The 18,296-nt window shown below is 32.7% G+C and overlaps 2 protein-coding genes and 1 long non-coding RNA gene across 3 annotated transcripts; all 3 read right to left on the bottom strand.

Annotated features, from left to right (window-relative positions):
- Nucleotides 1-6,135: 6,135 nt before the first annotated feature.
- On the bottom strand, nt 6,136-7,745 carry LOC110693768. Its single transcript, XR_002505666.1, has 2 exons — nt 7,547-7,745; nt 6,136-7,445 (listed from the first exon to the last, which is right to left on the bottom strand). It is a non-coding gene; the product is annotated as an uncharacterized LOC110693768 (long non-coding RNA).
- Nucleotides 7,746-10,714: 2,969 nt separating this feature from the next.
- On the bottom strand, nt 10,715-13,461 carry LOC110693630. Its single transcript, XM_021870776.1, has 9 exons — nt 13,369-13,461; nt 13,078-13,147; nt 12,347-12,990; nt 12,058-12,244; nt 11,875-11,967; nt 11,622-11,753; nt 11,440-11,546; nt 11,285-11,357; nt 10,715-11,186 (listed from the first exon to the last, which is right to left on the bottom strand). The coding sequence occupies exons 1-9, from the start codon at nt 13,380-13,382 to the stop codon at nt 11,076-11,078; spliced, it is 1,431 nt and encodes a 476-aa protein (XP_021726468.1). The 5' UTR covers nt 13,383-13,461; the 3' UTR covers nt 10,715-11,075.
- Nucleotides 13,444-17,418, bottom strand: LOC110693632. The gene is made up of 4 exons (XM_021870777.1): nt 16,802-17,418; nt 14,923-14,998; nt 14,426-14,827; nt 13,444-14,281 (listed from the first exon to the last, which is right to left on the bottom strand). The coding sequence occupies exons 2-4, from the start codon at nt 14,968-14,970 to the stop codon at nt 13,469-13,471; spliced, it is 1,263 nt and encodes a 420-aa protein (XP_021726469.1). The 5' UTR covers nt 14,971-14,998; nt 16,802-17,418; the 3' UTR covers nt 13,444-13,468.
- Between the last annotated feature and the right edge of the window lie 878 nt (nt 17,419-18,296).

Here is an 18,296-nt window from a genome sequence, read left to right as displayed (position 1 = left end):
ATTTGGGTTAATTTGTGCATACTTTAACTCATCATCGTAGAACAATGTTTTATTGATTTCCATTTCGGAACTGTTGTTAAAAACTTATTTAACAAATATTAATTAATGTCATTGTGTTAAAGTGAGTTAAAATATTTAATATTTGGTACCCCAAAAAAAAAAAGGATAAACAAAAAGGGGTGGAGGGGAGGACGATATTGCTTTGGTAAGGATCTAACCCAAGACCATTTGCTTATAGAGTGAATAGACTTGCATGCTAAGTGACCATTGGGACAGTGCTTGCACCGTGATAAAGTGAGCCGAAAAAATTTATATATACCTTATTAGCAGTTGAAACATATTTCGAGTTATTTTACTTTTTTTTTTTTATAAAAAACTTATTTAACAAATATTAATTAATGTCATTGTGTTATAGTGAATTAAAATATTAAATATTAGGTATCCAAAAAAAAAAAAAAAGGATAGTGTTCAATTCTAAGTTTAAATTTGTTACGTGTTTCTTTTAAACATCTTTTTACTAAATTAGCTAGTTTAGCAATTATAAATTTTAATCCATAATTTTTGTACTATGAAATCAATCACTTTTTGTTTGTTATAAAAGAATGATAAACTATTAAGACAATACAATGATGTACATGACATTGAAAACACAAAAACCTCACTATTATATAAGTCAGTGTATACAGGACATAAAAGTCAGTACTTGTTACAGAAGAACAAAAGTCAAAAGTTAAAAATTATAGATTTATAGCTAAAGTAATTTTTGTCTATAGTGATTGTTATAAATTATATTTTGTTGTTTTAAGGAATGCATTAAGTTTATTTATTTATAAGATTAAAATTGCATGACTAATAAGTAGGTAAGCATAATATATAGTTAAATATGATGAGAAGAATAATAGTCACCTTTTTATATAAAGGTGAAATACTAATGACACTAGGAACTTTAAACTTAAAAGGAAGCATAATGAGTAGTCAAACACATGATATAGAAAAATGTCAAAGGTACTTCTACATAAACTCTTAACAAAAGTGACATTTGGATCTACATAAACTCTTAACAACAAACGAGTGTCTCTAAGTAGTAATTTTTTAACATAAAACAAACTAATATAAATAAACCTTAAACACTATTCGAGTAACAATAAACATTCTTGCATAGATACTGGTAATAGTTAATAGCCTTTCAAAATAAGAACTGCAGTCACATCTGCTATAGTCACTGCTATCTTCATTACAGTTGCATGAGACCTTTCAAGGAACTCAAGCCTATTCATGAAGTGTCGGAAACCATCTTGTGGAGGCATGTGAACCAAATCTGTTTCAGTTTCCCAATCCCAGTAGTCGCAACGTATGCATTTGTAGTATGGACGGTTCATGTTTGCTTCGGACATCGAAATGCAAAATTCAGCCACAAATGGAGGATTGCATAGACACGGTCTTGTTGCTACCAAAGCAAGGTCACTTGAGACGGTTGGAGTGCTTGAACGGGTTCTATTCCTTGCCATTGTGAAATTGTGGTGGTGTAGGGTTTTTTTTTTTAAGAGGAAAAATTGAGGAGATAGTGTTAAAGATGAAAAATAAGGGATATGTTTGAATTATAAGATACAAGGCCTAAGACATAGCTTAAGTTGGTGAATATCTTGGAGGTAAGTCATATACTTTTTTCCCGCCATATTCTTCTAGGAGAACTCATCCATTATGTATATTTATAATATATTAAGATAAAGTAATAAAGGTAATCAAATAAAAAACATTATAAAAGGGTAAATTTGTAACTAGTGGTTTTATAAAAATATACTTGGTATGAGGTACTTGCTTTTGTCTTTTTATTTTTCTTTTAAAGTAAAAATAGTGAAAGTGTAAAAGTTTAAAGAGGATGGAAAGAGGTAAAAAAAAGTAGTTGGATTCATTTAATATGACAAGTAAATGGAAACATCAAGTTGACAAGCCTTTAACTGAGGACGAAAAGACCTAAGTTGACTTATTTCATTTTAATAAAACCGATCATCACTAACACAAACCCAAAATTTCGGACGTACTTCAATTTGAGCAAATATTACCCTTGATGAAAAGAATAATAAGAAAACCAAAAATGTTAGTAAGTTGACGAAATTTGCGAGATCATCGTTACACCCTTTATATTTCTATCTAGTCCTCAACCCAATTAAAATCCTTATAATTAAATTTCAAAACATTGTATAATTCAATTTACTTATTTTATAGTTAAAACACCCCATCACTCTACCTAATAATTAAACGCAAAAAAAACCATTCATACAGAAATATGAACCAACATATAAATTTCAACTTTAATGTATTCAATAAAATTATAAATTTGAGGAAGGCCTAAATAGGTCCGGATGTACGAAATGAACTTTAGTGACAAAAACTTTAATTACCATCGTTACACCCATAATATAGATAATTACCTCATACATGCGTAGTTTAATAATAACATTACTTAAGATAACATAAGACAAACAACAAACCCAAGTTAATATTCATCGAAATAGTCTAGATCTCTTCAACACTGTCATATGCCTCATCATCTTCCATTACATCGTTGTTATCATCTCCACTTGACGGATCATCTTCTTCGCTTTCATCTTCGGTATCATCATTTTGTTCCCATCCGTCATCTGAGGAATGAGTCTCATATTCTTCATCTTCATGATTCCATTCTTCGACAGAAGTTACCTCCTCATACGTGTCAAAATAGTAATTCCTTTCCCATACTTGCCCAGCAAAATCCAACACTATTTTGTACTCGTCTGGGTAGTCACTTTTTTGGAAGGGGTTGGTCGTACAAAGAGCCATATAGGTAGTAGGGTCATAACCATTTTTCTAAAACATCAACGCCTTGAATTGGACATATTTTGCATCATATCCAAAACCAAAATGCCGATAAGTTTCAGAAAAATCATCATGAGAGAAGCCAATCCACTCCATAGTTAAGATGGGTTGTTCAAGGTCTTTCTTCGGGTCAAAGAATTTTCTACCCAACACTAACAAACCCCAAACACTACGGTCATAGTTATGTGCTTCTATTTTTTCTTGAACCATGTGTAGCCAATCCTCCAATGGCATAAAGAACTCGAAGACCCTTCTTAGGAAACGATAAAAGTGAGGAAACATAAAGCAATTAAGTAAAGTGCGTCTTAGGTGAGCTAGGTTAAAGCTAAAGCACATATTGCAATAATTTAGGAGGTAAAAAATATAACAATAAGCCTCTTTCCTAAAGTGTTCAGCCTTCCCGAGTGACATAGGTGTTAAGAACGGGTACTCGGGATGACATGTAATACCTCTACGGCCTCCAACCCGAGATGGGTGTGGTGTCCGCGCAACATCAATTTTTGCCGTTCAAGGACATAATGAGTACCAATTAGGCGCTTAACATCATGCTGCCCTTTTTCATCCATTTGATTGAGTAAGTCCTCCAATTGTGCCATGGTCACCTCCTCTCTCCTTTGCCTAACCGTTTTCTTATTCACTTGTTTCCTACCCTTGTTTGCCATCTTTGAAGTCACCATATTGACCTGCTTCAGACAAATAACGAACCAGCATTAGCATAATTAACAATACTTGTTAAAATAATTAATAATTTTGACAATAGTATTAATTTATTTTTGGGAAAATATAATTATTCACTTGTTTCCTACCCTTGTTTGCCATCTTCGAAGTCACCATATTGACCTGCTTCAGACAAATAACGAACCAGCATTAGCATAATTAACAATACTTATTAAAATAATTAATAATTTTGACAATAGTATTAATTTATTTTTGGGAAAATAGATACCTTGGTGTGCACTGTTTTCCTTCCTAGTAGCAAAATGGGGAACACGTTTTTACTGAAATGTTTTCTTTCTTTATTTTTTTAAAAGAATTTTGAACTACTAAAATGTTTTCTACTGCCTCAACAAACTACAAGTATTATAAAATAGTAGATGTAAGGATGACACAAAAAAAGGATGTGATTTGACTATGTAAAATAATACAAGTAGTTATTATGAATTTTTTTTACCACCATAAGGGCTACTTTCGCAACCACCTATTAATTGATAAGGATGTGATAATAATAAATATTACTTTCCGTCACATTTTAATTTTGCCCGAACATTGGGTTCTTAAAATGTAATAATCGATCCATGACATTTAAATATATAATTTAACGATTTGGCCTAATTGATTTTAACGACTTTAAGACCATTAATTTTATTTGAAGTACATTTTGTGTGGGAGTGAAGTACACTGAACATTTTGTGTCTTACTACTTGGGTTGGCTGGAGCTTTTATTTTGAGAAGTGATCTCACTAGACTGTATCCTAGTAATAATCTTGGCATTTTATTATTATTATTATTATTATTATTATTATTATTATTATTATTATTATTATTATTAATTTTATATGTTTTGTTTTCCAAATGTTACCTTTAATTATATCCCCCCTTTTTTTTTATGTTCTGCTTGCATTGTTCAATTCTTTAAGATTTAACATATTCTTTGGTTTTTATTTACCCATATTTTGTCTACTCTTTTTCTTAAGGCATTGATTTATGGATTGTGGTTGTTAAATTTTCTTTTCATATTAGTTGACCTAAAAAAACAAAAATTTCATATTCATGACTTTCATTTAAGGTCCAAATACTAAAAAAAACAAAAATTTGTTTTTGGACTCCTACATATTTAGTGAAACGTTTTATAATACCGCGACAAAATAGTGCTATTTTGTCCTGTTAGTTAAGTCCGTACCTGTATTAAACTATAACTCTAGCCATAGAATAGTACACCGGTAGTAAAGTAAGAATGATATGACGATTGGTAATAAATGTTAGCACTATAACTCAATCCACCACATTTGAATCTAATGTTTTATTTAGGAGTTAATTTATAACATTAAATTAAAAATTGTAGTATGCTACATGATAGTTGTCTGAAATTTTTAATTTGTTTTGTATTATTATTATTATTTATATCACTTGCTGAAATAAAAGTATTTTAATAATTTAATTTGTGACATATTAATTGTATTGGTGTAATTTTTTTAATTTTTGACATTAGTAATATTGGTGTTATTTTTTTTTAAACAACCTCAATTCCAAAATATGTTTTTGGGAAAGGCAAATGGGACACTTTGTTCACGAGTGTGCAAGATTTGTCACTTAAGCATTTCCTAATGCTTAACCCTTTTTTTTAACAAAAAAATAATTTCCTAAGTGACATATTAAAAAAATAAATTCCTAAGTGACATACTAAAAAAAAAAGCATTTATCACTACAAAAAAATGAGAATAGGCAACACTAAAGATTGCAACACTTACAGAAATGTTACTCTTAATAATCTAACGCAACAATACTTATTTGTTACCTTGAACTAAAGTAACAGAAAAAAAGTGTTGCTCTAGACTATATAAGACAACGGTCGCTTAAAGTGTTATCTTTTTCTTGTCTAAGACAACAAATATAATAATTGTTGCATGAAAAAATAACAATAACAAAACTATTGTTTGAAAAATGTAACATTAATATCTATGTTGCCATCTATAGCAACATTTATATTAAAATGACAACATATATATATATACATATATATATGTATGTATGTATGTATGTATGTATGTATGTATGTATATATATTTATATATAAATATATATATATATGTATATACATACATACATACATACATACATAAATACATATATATATATATATATATATATATATATGAGCAAGTTTGGTAGAGTTGGTGGGGAACTCACCTTGTAACTCTGAGGTCACAAGTTTTCGAGCCCTACTAACTACTAAATGCTTGGGAGTGACAACATTTTTGAATTATCTTCTTAGATGGCAACATTTTTCATTTGTTGTCTTTGTTAAAGTGTTGCCTTATGTATCATTTTACCTAAGCTTTTAAAATTGTTGCCTTTGAATAAAAATGTGTTGCCTTATGAATAGACAACGGGGGCATAAATTACGCCTCATATGTGTTGTCTTAGCTACAAAGCAACACTTTTTTTATATTAGGCAATGGTTTTGCATTGTTACCTTTGCTTTATTTTGTTGTAGTGTATATTTCGAAAGACATTTATTAATTCAAACAATTTGTGCAATCATGTACTATATATTTGAACTAAGAAAACCATTAATAATTTAATAATAATTTAATAACAAGAAGAACGAAATACATTTTTGGTTGCCCTTATATGCACCAATAAGTACACCCTTAATTCATAGAAAACTACCCTTACTCTATAGAATACTTCAGACAATAATAACCTACATTAATAGACCCCGATAACCATAAGTACACCCTTAATTTAGAACTTCCTCGTAGAAGCATAATTTAACACTGTCATTGCTTTAATTTAAACAAGAGAAACTTCAAAACCCGAATTAATATCCAAACCTAACATACTCTAGACTTCGCTTCCGTCACTTGACACATCATTGTCGTTTTCACTATCATCTTCGCTTTCGTCTTCTTGACTTGATGCAACATCATCGCCTTGTTCCCAATCCCAATCTTCATTTGATTCAGGGGTCACATATCCCTCATCTTCACCATTCCATTCATCCGCCGAAGTTGGCTCCCAACTGCTCTAAAAAAAAAAAATTCCTTGTCCATACCTTTCCAGCAAATTCCAACATTATTTTGTACTCATCTGGGTAGTCACTATTTTTGAAGGGGTTGGCAGTGCAAAGAGCAAGATGGGCACTAGGGTCATAACCATTTTTTTGTAACATCATAGACTTAAACTGAACATATTTTTGCTCATATCCAAAGCTGCTTAAGCGATATGTTTTAGATAAATCATCATGAGAGAAGCCAACCCACTCCATAGTTAAGATGGGACTTTCAAGGTGTTTTGTGGGGTCAAAGAATTTCCTACCCAACACTAACAAACCCCAGACACTACGATCATTTTTGTTTTCTTCTATATTTTCTTGTACCATGAGTAGCCAATTCTCCAATGGCATGAAGAACTCAAATACCCTTCTAAGGAAACGATAAAAGTGGGGAAAAATAGAGCAATTAAGTAAAGTGCGTCTTAGGTGAGCTAGGTTAAAGCTAAAGCATGTCTTGCAATAATTTAGGAGGTAAAAATGTAACAATAGGCCTCTTTCCTAAACTCTCTAGCCTTCCCGAGTGACATAGGTGTTAAGAATGGATACTCGAGATGACAAGTAATACCTCCGACAGCACCAAACCCAAGGCGAGTTAAAGTACTTAGTTGGTGTCCTTGTAACATCAATTTTTGACGTTGTAGAACATAATGAGTTCCAATTAGGTACTTAACGTCATGTTGGCCTTTTTCATCCATTTGATTGAGTAAGTCCTCCAACTGTGCCATAGTCACCTCCTCTCTCCTTTGCCGAATTATTTTCTTAGGCACTCATCTCATCTCCTTAATTGCCATCTTAGAAGTAATCATGCCTTCCTCTGCCAAATAACATGAAAAATTAGTATACTATAAATAAATTTAAAAAATTAAATTTATAAGATGATGGAAGTACTTAACAAAATACCATACTAAATTATACCTTTGGGGTGCACACCACGTTGTAGAGGTAAAACAAGTGAAATCAAGCACTATATTTCTTACTTTTGAATACTAAAATATATTCTACAATCACTTTTTTTTTTGTTTTACTTTTTTTTTAAAAAAAAAAATTTATGAGGAATTTCTATTATGACTTTCTATGCCTATTTACTAACCATTATATAGATGTGTTTGAGTATGAGTTATGAGTACTATGACCTACTTTTGCTAACATAAAGACAACTATCTCAACCACCTAATAAATGTATTATGATTGAAAACATTTTTACAAGCCTAATATTTTCTTTTGCACTAACAATCTTCTCTTGCAATAAATAGATAAACACAGAAATATATTTAACAACATGCACAAGATTTAATTCGTATAACTTTAGGTTACTTCACATTATTAGACTAACGTTAAATATTAATAAACAATTGTAAGAGGAAAATCCTCAAAACTATAACTCTCACCTCACATTAGAAGTACAGTAAGAAAGCTATGATGGTTTGTTTGTTGTTTTTGTAATAATAGCCAACAATAGCACTTATCTCCAATTGTAATGAATGGTTTATAAATGTACTTAATTTTTTTGTTGTTGTTTAGTGCAACAAAGAAAGGAGTGATAATAAATGGTACCCTTTGAGACTGCAATGGTAGGTTGAGTGGGATGGGAAGATAACCTTAAGTGGGAAGTGCTATAATATTAATATCAGTAAATCCAATATTTTTAGACTATAGACAACCAATTATTAATTATGCGAATACAATATGACAAAAAATAGTAACACTATACAAACGGCAACTAGATTAATTCGATTAAATTTTATAAGACAATCTTTCTTATATGGAAAAGATAAGTTAGTTAAAAGTTCCATCGCATATAAAGATAATTACATAACTCAGGAATAAATTCAAATCAGTTACTTTATTATAAAATAAATACTTAGCCGACCTTCAAACAATTTGATTATAGCTATGAAGGGACTTGGATAATAGGATTACATTCTAGAAATACAAACGCCACAATGAAGATTCTCTAATCAAATTATTACATTATACCCGGTACATAAATAAATTTGGAAATTTAGTTAAAGAATTAATAAATGGTAATCTATTAAAAAATGAAATAGAATTTGGGCACACCTAATAACATAGATTATAAACCATGGAGGTGTATGTGTATTCATTAATGAAATGTATGAACCAACTCATAGGTGATCAACAAATAGTAGTTAATCTTTTTTTTTTTTTTTTTGAAGAAATAGTAGTTAATCAAATAATTAGACGATAGTGGTTACCAACGTCAAATAATAATACTTTATATAAATAATAAAATGAAATCCAAATACATAGAAAAAAATAAAGCAAGTATTAAATAAAACCCAAAAGAAAAAAAAATAGAAAAAAAAACTACAGTATTATTAAATGAAATCTCCAAAGTAAGCTCAAAAAAAAAAAAATGAAATCTCAAAATAAGAAAGTACCAAATAAAAAATGTGAGAGTTGGGGCTTGAACCTGGGTCAAAATGAGGAGGGGTAAAACCTATATTCACCCACTCTAACCACTAGACCATGTTAATATTTTTGATACATTGCATATCTGTATTTTATTTATTTCTTTTTACTGCATCATACAAGCAAAAAAAAAGTAGATAATGTTTCAATGGTGCTCATAAAAATACTTTACTTTTACTTTTGAAATAGCTACAATTGTACTATTTATTTTATAGGGGTGTTTATAGTAAGTTAATGAATTCCAACCCCAAAATTCACAGACAAATATCTATTATTCTATTATGAGTTAATGGCAAAGGGATATATGGTTAGTAATGTATAGTCACTATCACACAGTTGCATTTTCCCAAAATATATACTCCGTATATAGTCACATACATGCACTTATTGCTCACAATACTTTACTAGTCCCTATGTCTTTTCATCTTTGAGCCTTTTGGCCAAATATTATAGTCCTAAAATAATCATCTCATTTGCATGAAAATACCCTCCAATTTACTTTCTCTCTCTACATTTTAATAAATCCATGTGAATTAAACTTTCAAATGTACTTATACTACTTTCTCTTTCTTAATTCTCGTGGAGGGAGTTCTCGTAAGATTTCCTTTTAATTACCTTAACAATTTTAAAATCAAGAAATTGGAGGTAACATTTATGCTTAAGAAATGCATATGAGCAATTATGCACTCATTAGAGATTTATGTTTGTTGACTTTTGTTTTTTAATGTTTATGCACAAGGGTGAAAGGGTTAGTTTCTCTTATTGGTTATATCAAAATTATGTTCCAAATTAAAGTTTTGTTTTCTCTGAATTATTTATTTTTTGAATAGTGTAACAAGTGAATAGTTATTTTGGTATATGGAATAGTTGCATTAAAACTTTGGAAGTAGATAGGTGACAAAGTTCAATACAACTAAATAGAAGAGGAGAAAAGAAGTACACACCCTTGAAAAATACATGCAAATAAATCATTTCAAAATTTTCATTATTACGACCTCTCTCCCTTTCTCTTTCGTCACCAAGGTTCAATTTCACAACTCAACATCTTCAAACACTCCAACTTTCTTTCTCTCTCGAATCTCACTCTCTAGTAAGATTAGGGAGTAAAAACCAAAATGGCAGACGACAAAACGATCTCATGGGAACAATCTGGAGAAATCATCCACAGAGTTTCCAAACAATTCAAAACTCGAGAGCAAATCCTCAAGTTTAAGCAACTTTGTATGACTTATAATTTGATAGACCAATTAAAATGCAACAATTTATATTGTATGACTTATACAGTTAAAATTATCTATGTACATTTATATACAACTAAAACCCTAGACCCTTAACCCTAAACCCTTAGATTATTTGACATAATGGTACTCTTTGAGACTGCAATGGTAGGTGAGTGGGATGGGAAGATAACCTTAAGTGGGAATTGCTATAATATTAATATCAGTAAATTCACTTGAATTACTAATTCACCCATTCAGTGAACTTATTAATTTAAGTTTGCATACTAATTCAATGTACACATGGAATGTTCATAATTCTAATAATATTTCTATAAGTATTTGTTGTGAAAATCCAATATTTTTAGACTATAGACAACCAAGTTATTAATTATGCGAATACAATATCACAAAAAATAGTAACACTATACAAACGGCAACTAGATTTATTCGATTGGGAGGTATTTGGTCATAACATATAGCAACTAGATTAATTCTAGAAATAAAAAAGTTTCAGACACAACATAGTAGTAGTTTCCTTGAGATAGAGTTATGCCTCGCAGGGCCAAAATATATCTCCTTCACTTCAAACCGAAATAGATGACCTTCGTTGTTTAGAGGGAGTAGTAACGGTTAGTACCCTACATCTTAAAATTAATACCAGGAATAGGGAAACACGAAGCAGTACGAATACATGTTAATACAATTACAATTTCAATTGCTATTATAAAGAAATATAAATTCAGGAAAGCGTCCAACAAAAGTTCAATATTGTTGCTCCGATTGTAATGGGATCAGTTTTGGCTGGGGCTGGCAATAATGGATTGGAGATTTAATCGTAATTCATTTTCTTCCGAGAATACATCCTCGACAAGTAGCTTGAGCCTAGCTTTGGGAATGGAAACCTGCATTGAAATTTTAAGAATTGAATAAAACAAGCCTATATTAGACTAAACATAGAGCACAGCATGAACACTCTACAAATCCATAGGTCCGAGATTACCGTTCTAGTTTTAGCTGCAAAGCGTTCACAACACAGCTTCACATAGCGCAACATCAAGACTCCACACACCTTGCTGCATAACGAGAATTGCATACTGATCAACTATTAAGTGACGTGCAATTTTATAAAGTAAATTTATCAACTATTGTACTCACGTATCTGTTTGTTGGGGGATTTCCAATTGCTTTAATTCCCACAATGGCATGTCATTAATCAACCAGGAAGGATCCACACAATGTAACATCACATCAACAGCTTGTATCTAAAAGGAGTAGGGGTTTAAAATTAGCCATTTAAATTTGACATAAACGAAAGAGAGTAAAGAATGAGGTCTTACCAATTCCCTGATTGTAGTCTGATGCTGGACCAATGCATTCATGAAGAGGGAGTCAATCACCCAAATTGTTTTATGCTGGAGGGCAAAGGAAATACACCACCAGTGCTCTTTCTCCAACACTGGAACAAACACCTAATATCACATGTGAATATGGTTAGACATCAAGTATCATAGGCATTAGCATTTGATAGAAACTTGCAACAGAATTTTGGCAAGATTCAAATATAGAATATCGTCACATTATTATCATTACCACACAAACATCGTTTGTCTTGGTTGCACTTAAAGGCTTTGACCATCTGTTTCCAAGCAAATCCAAACCATGCTTCCTAGCCTTCACTTGAGCCTGAAAAATTTGTTAAATCAACTTAAAATGCCTCTTACAATATTATCTTAAAACATTAACAATGAAAACCAAACAGAACCAAACACGTACTGCGAAAAAATGATCAAACATAACTCTCTTAGTCAACCCTTTGTATTTCAATGCCCATTTCTTATTGTATAGAACAGCAGCCAAACCCACATATCCGGTTGATACTCTACCATTCATGTGAAGGACTTCATAGCAATCCTTCTGTGATGCTTCATATCCATCACACCTAATAACTATAGGCACAGGACTGTGAAATACAAGGTTAGAAAAGCCATAACAGTAAGTATAAGGGACTACTATCGAAATCATGCAAAACTAAAGGTAAGGGAGGAGAGCGATGCTTACGTACCAAACTCCTTTCCGCTTGTTTTCACCCCATCTCCTAATGAAGTGAATCACATTTTTCTGAAATGCTGACAACTTCCGATATTCTACAGTAACACCAACTGAGGCCCTTGGAGATCTACACTCCAATTCCTCCTGCCTGGTGTCATCCGCCACTTCTTTCGCTATAGAGCTTACAGCTAACCTAATAGGGACTTGAACACCACCCACATTGATTGTACTTTCTAAAGAAAGTAACCTATCCTCAAGCGACTTTTGTTTCGGAGGTGACTTCGGGCTAACTCCGGCCACCTCAGGCTTCTCAAAAGCTTGTGCCTTTTCAACAGGTATTTCCTCCGGCTTCTCAAACAGTTGTGACCTTTTTTCAGCAGGGTCTACCTCCGTCTTCTCAAATGGTTGTGACCTTTCAGCAGGGGCTACCTCCGGCTTCTTAATAGGTGTTGACCTATTGGAATGGGATGGCTCAGCCTTGTTTTGGAATGGGTGGTTACGCATGTCTTCATAGCTGTCAAACCCAAACAATTTGGTAGTATTATGCTGTTCATCAGGGGGAAGGTGTGATTTTTCCTCCCAATTCATGGCATCCTTCAGCCCCATTATCATATAGCAAACCAATTTCTGCAACTCCGGGGCAATCAGGTTCACAACCTGCTTACAATAACAAATAACCTTTTACCACACAAAATGTAATATAGCATATGACATTGTTTGAAATGGACTAGCAATAGCTTTCACCTCGGTTGCAACTTCCCCTACCATCCCGAGGAAGCCTCGGGTGCGCATTCCCATAAGCAGCATCAACAACCTGTTGGAAAAGGAAAAAATTATCAAATGAGTGAATAAGGAAGTAGCCATGTAACATTCATCCAAAACTAAGCAACTTGTAGCTATGATGCAATGTAAAGGTCTACCATTTCTATAATGATTTATTTAGATTTACATTAATAAAACACACATTTGACAATACATTAATCATTCACATACCAAAATAATAATACATCAACTACTAAGGATCAGCATACTCACACCAAATTCACCATAGTCCTCAGTTGTAGTCCTATCAGTTTCCACCACACGGCGCATCAACTCAGAATCCCACACCATCACCCGTGAAAAAACATTCCATTCAACTGGTGGTCTTTTCAAGCGATCCAAGTAAAATATTTGCACACCAATACAAAATGTTAATGCATAGGAGAATGGAATTAGAATATTTGTTGTATAAGTAGGAGATTACCGCCAAAAAAAGTGTACACCCTCCACAACCACCAGCATATCCCTTGGCATTAAACCTTTTCAGAAACATCTTAGCATAATCTAAGAGCCAGTCTAGAACAAATTTGCACCAATCGTAAATCCTAGCATTAGATGCTACTGTGACAGCGGGGAGCAAGCTCGTTGCAAGGACACTACCATCTGTTGTGGGGCACAAAATCATTCCCAAAGCAGCAACAAGGAAAGTCGTCTGAAATTTTTGTATATCATCATCACTACCCAATGGTACAGCTACACCATTTTCGACCCTAGGACCTTCTACATCATTCATAGCATCATCTATACAGATTTTGACAATGGACCTAACATTCCCATCTTCGTCAATATTTTCTTGAAGAGTACCATATCTAATAACAACAACATCAACCAACTCAGGAGTTGCTTCTCCAACACCTTCAACATGTGGGACTTGTAACGGTCCAGTAGGCAACCCAAGAACACAATTAACTTGGATGGGGCACAAAGGGAACTCCATATCACCAATAACAAGGGCATCGCGAACAATCCTTGACATCAACCAATAACATAGTTGACGTGGGAGGAAATTTAGCTTAATTTCCAACAACCCACCGAAACCCATTCCCTTGACAGCCATAACTCTCGTCTCATCAAGCTCATTTATCATTTTGCTCCAAGCATCAACCCTACAAATTACATTGGAAGGCTGCAAATGGTAGAGCGAAGACCATAAGTATAGCTGTTTTCAGTAAATTTAGAAACATTTTTCTCTATAATATTTAGGAACGTTATATCTAGCGAGTACCTTATAAGAGGAAAAAAACAAACACAAATATAAGTGCGTGCTTACCCTATTTCTTGCCCTTTGTTTTTGAGTGTAAATGACCAGGCCTTTATTACGCACTCTATCACCAGCAGATATCTCAAATTTAGGGTCAGCAATCTTGACCTCCGTACGACCAATTTTTTTTTTTTTGGATGAAGAACTCTCAGGAACATCAACCTTTCCAGACCTTCTACTCTCTGATCTCTTACACGTCTTAGACGCAACCATTTTTTTCTTTCCTCTTTTAGGCTGCTCCGAGGACTCTGAGGAATCAGTAGCATAATCTGAACTAGAGGAACTGCTTTCCTGGTCATCGTCGCTTTGATCATGTTGAGCTTTACTACATTGGTTGCATTGAGATTCTTCTTTTTTAGCTTTCTTCGTTGTATTAACTGGTTTAACAGCCATCACCTGCCTCAAGTTCCTCTGCAAATATAGTGCACATTTTCCAACCAATTAATTCATATATTAGTCAAAATATGAGTAAACGTATAAATCAACAGAATTTAACAAGAACTTACCCCCCATCTACCTCTACAAGTGACTTTCTTTCCCATGCTCTTTGTCATTGTTACAAGAATTCAACACAAAGCAAACCTACACATACCAAGAATAATATAATCAACCTCCAAATCTGAAAAAGATCGTAACAAGTTTGGGCTTGATGTCATACAAGGTACCAAGTTTAATTTTAACAAGAGAACGTTTCCAATACTTTGGGTTTGGTTTGGTTTACAACTTATGTGTCTTTGATAATCTGAACTTATTTGTTTTGCAATTATGTTAGTAGCTTTGATGGCACTAGGTGTTGCAATTTTGCATATAGTGTAGCAGCAATGGTGAATTGCAACACCATTTGATATTAAGTACTTCTACTTGATATAGTGAATTGCAACAATGCCCAAACAAAGCATCAACAACATGTTAAACGTATCTATGTGCTTATTATTTCAATTACATAGAACATATATGTATTGAATTTTGAATTGTGGTCAACATGCTTGTTATTTCAATTACACACAACATGTTAGTATTGAATGTGCTTGTTATTTCAATCACATTTGATATTAAGTACTTCTACTTGATCACTTATGCTAATCGAATGTCTTATGATGCTGTTCTTTCTAATGGGGTTGTTCCTCTCCGGCCTTTTTGTTTTGTTTAGTAGCTACTTGTACTTGTTGATCAACAACTTTTGCTTATAATTAGGTGAATCAATTGTTTATGCATCCCCTTTCCCTTTGTGAAAAGATATTTTTTGATCACATATATTTATGATTTCATTATGTCTAGTATCACTAATTGAATTGCTAGCCCCACAAAACAAAAAACACATAATTTTTTCAAATCCTTAAAATCCTTACATGCCAATTTAACGACAACCTTAAAATCCCTAAATTGAACTCATGAGCTAATGGTGTAGGTACTTCAACTAAAGACCTAAATTTAACTAAACTGAGCGATTGAGCTAATTGTTTATGCATCCCTAAATTCTATGTTCTTTAAATTGAGCTAAATTCTAGAATTATTTTTGTAAACCTACCTTTGATTTGTCCTTATAAAACCTGTTAAATGATATATAAATGTTCATTAAGTATCTTTATTGCCTCTTTATGAGGTATGACTAATACTCGAGTGTGGGTTGACCGGTGTCCTTAAACTAGTATGTACATTGTGTTGGATGATTGTATTTATCAATTGACGAAATAATCATCCTTTGATTGCTATAACAAAATGATAAGAAAACACGTCGATAGAAAATTCTGGTATGAGACAATATGACTATCGTACCATCTAAAACTTGCTCAACACATTCCATATTATATAAATGTCTATACAACTGTGTATGATGTGACTTAAACTAAAGATAGGTCAACTTCACATGTTAAAATATACTTTAAACAAGTGAATCTGAAGATATACTTGTTAGAAGTAGACAGTTTCATATAATTTCTGAAACTCTTAAAATAAAGAAGAGTTGATCCATGATCATGTGCAAATTCATACAGCTGATAAATAAAGGCATAAGAAAGTGGTTATGTTGTATTGTTTTTTTGCAGAAACATGTGAATGATAAACAAATACAGTGAGCAATTTTCTAACCCTTATTCTTCAATAGTGCTGGTTAGAATTTCAACAACCCTAAATCAGCCACAGGACCAATTTATCCCAATTTGACACAAACCCTAAATTGAACTAATGGTCTTCAACTATAACCCTAGAATTGATTTACCACAATCAAGAAGTCAGATGGAGCAATTGTAGTCAATTACAAACACAAGTGCTTCTAAATTAATCAAATGCTTCTAAACTGACAAGTAATCAAACAAAATATACAACAAATCACTAATTTACACATAATTATACGAAAATGGAATGCAGAATTCAATTGAAATTTACCTTGAACAAAAAGAGATGAATGCTCAACTCTTTGCTCCCACTTTGTCTCTCTTTGCTGGAACTTTCTCTCTTGCTCGAACTTTCTCTCTTCCGCTCGCACTTTCTCTCTCTTGCTCGAGCTTTCTCTCTCTTCTGCTCGCACTTTCTCTCTCTTGATCGAGCTTTTTCTCTCTTGCTTTACCAAAAGTGGAAAACTGTCAGTCCAAATTTTAGCTTTCATTGCGCGCGTAATGAAATTTTCGTGAAAATTTCATCTCCAGCATAACGGCCTCCGTTTTCCTTGCCCAGCTGACCCCTAACTTAAGTGGCGAAAATACAATTTTACCCCTTCTTGCTACCAATTGGACCCTCACCACTTTTGATTAGTCCTGCCTCCTCTCACTCATGGGCATCTTTTTGCCCATGAGGAGAATTTAATGAAAATAAATGAAATTTTGGCTTCCCACTCATGAGCATTATGAGGAAATCCTCAAATGCCCATAGCAATGGCAAAAATTCATTGCTACAGTAATGTGGGCCATGGTACCAAATCAGCCAAAAAAAAACTACACATATATTAAAGATAATGTAATGATAGTAATATTTTAGGAGAGAGAAAAAATAGGAGAGAGAGTGGTGTGGGTTTTTTTTTTAGCCCATGAATGTGTGAGAAGTTTTAGAAAAAAAATGCCCATGAAAAAAAGTGGAAAAGAGGAGTGAGAAAGTGGGTAGAGAGATAATGTCATTTTTTTTTTTATTTGCCCATGAATGAGAGTGGTCTAAGAAGCCGAGGGAGCCCCACTTTATCAATGAGTTTTAGTTCTATACTTCGTAATTTCGTATAATGAACAAATTAAGGGGCAAATTTGTAATACTTCGTACTATTTTCGTTAATTTTTAGTTGCAATAAAGTAATATTTTATTACAGTATCCACAATGGTTGTGCATAAGGACGCTAATAATTTCTAAACACTCTGTAAATGCTAGCTACATGCGAAGCTATAACCTCTTGTAGTTTCACTCCACCCAACACATTAGTTTAATATTATTTATGTATTTTTTTATATATATAATTTATTTATTACAAAATGATATAACTTACCATTGTAGAGGTTGTAGCTTAAATCTTGTAGCTTGGAGATTAATGATGTGGCAACCTAAAACTAGATGTACATGTAGCTAGCCACTGTGGATGCTCTAACCGCTATTAGCCTATTAGTAGCAGTTTTATGCGTGAACAATGAAAAAATACGCATTTATTTACAAGTTTGACATTTGATAAACAACAATTGTTAATTTGTTATCAAGAAGATAAGTTTTATTTTCACTAAGAATAGGGTTGAATTTAATAAGTAAGATGTGGTGTTCAATTCACCTAATCTGATACAAATCTTTCCCTATTATTGATTTGTGATCCAAGTGCACAAGTTTTACCATGCAATCGTGCACTCTATGAACATGTTACATGAACATGAACAAAAATCAAATTGGTTTTGCGATGTAACTTCCTTTAAGC

This window comes from Chenopodium quinoa, unplaced genomic scaffold (genome assembly GCF_001683475.1).
Source record: "Chenopodium quinoa cultivar QQ74 unplaced genomic scaffold, ASM168347v1, whole genome shotgun sequence".
Lineage (NCBI taxonomy): Eukaryota > Viridiplantae > Streptophyta > Magnoliopsida > Caryophyllales > Amaranthaceae > Chenopodium > Chenopodium quinoa.
The sequence above is the reverse complement of the archived record's forward strand: the minus strand, read 5'-3'. Positions and strand labels throughout refer to the sequence as shown.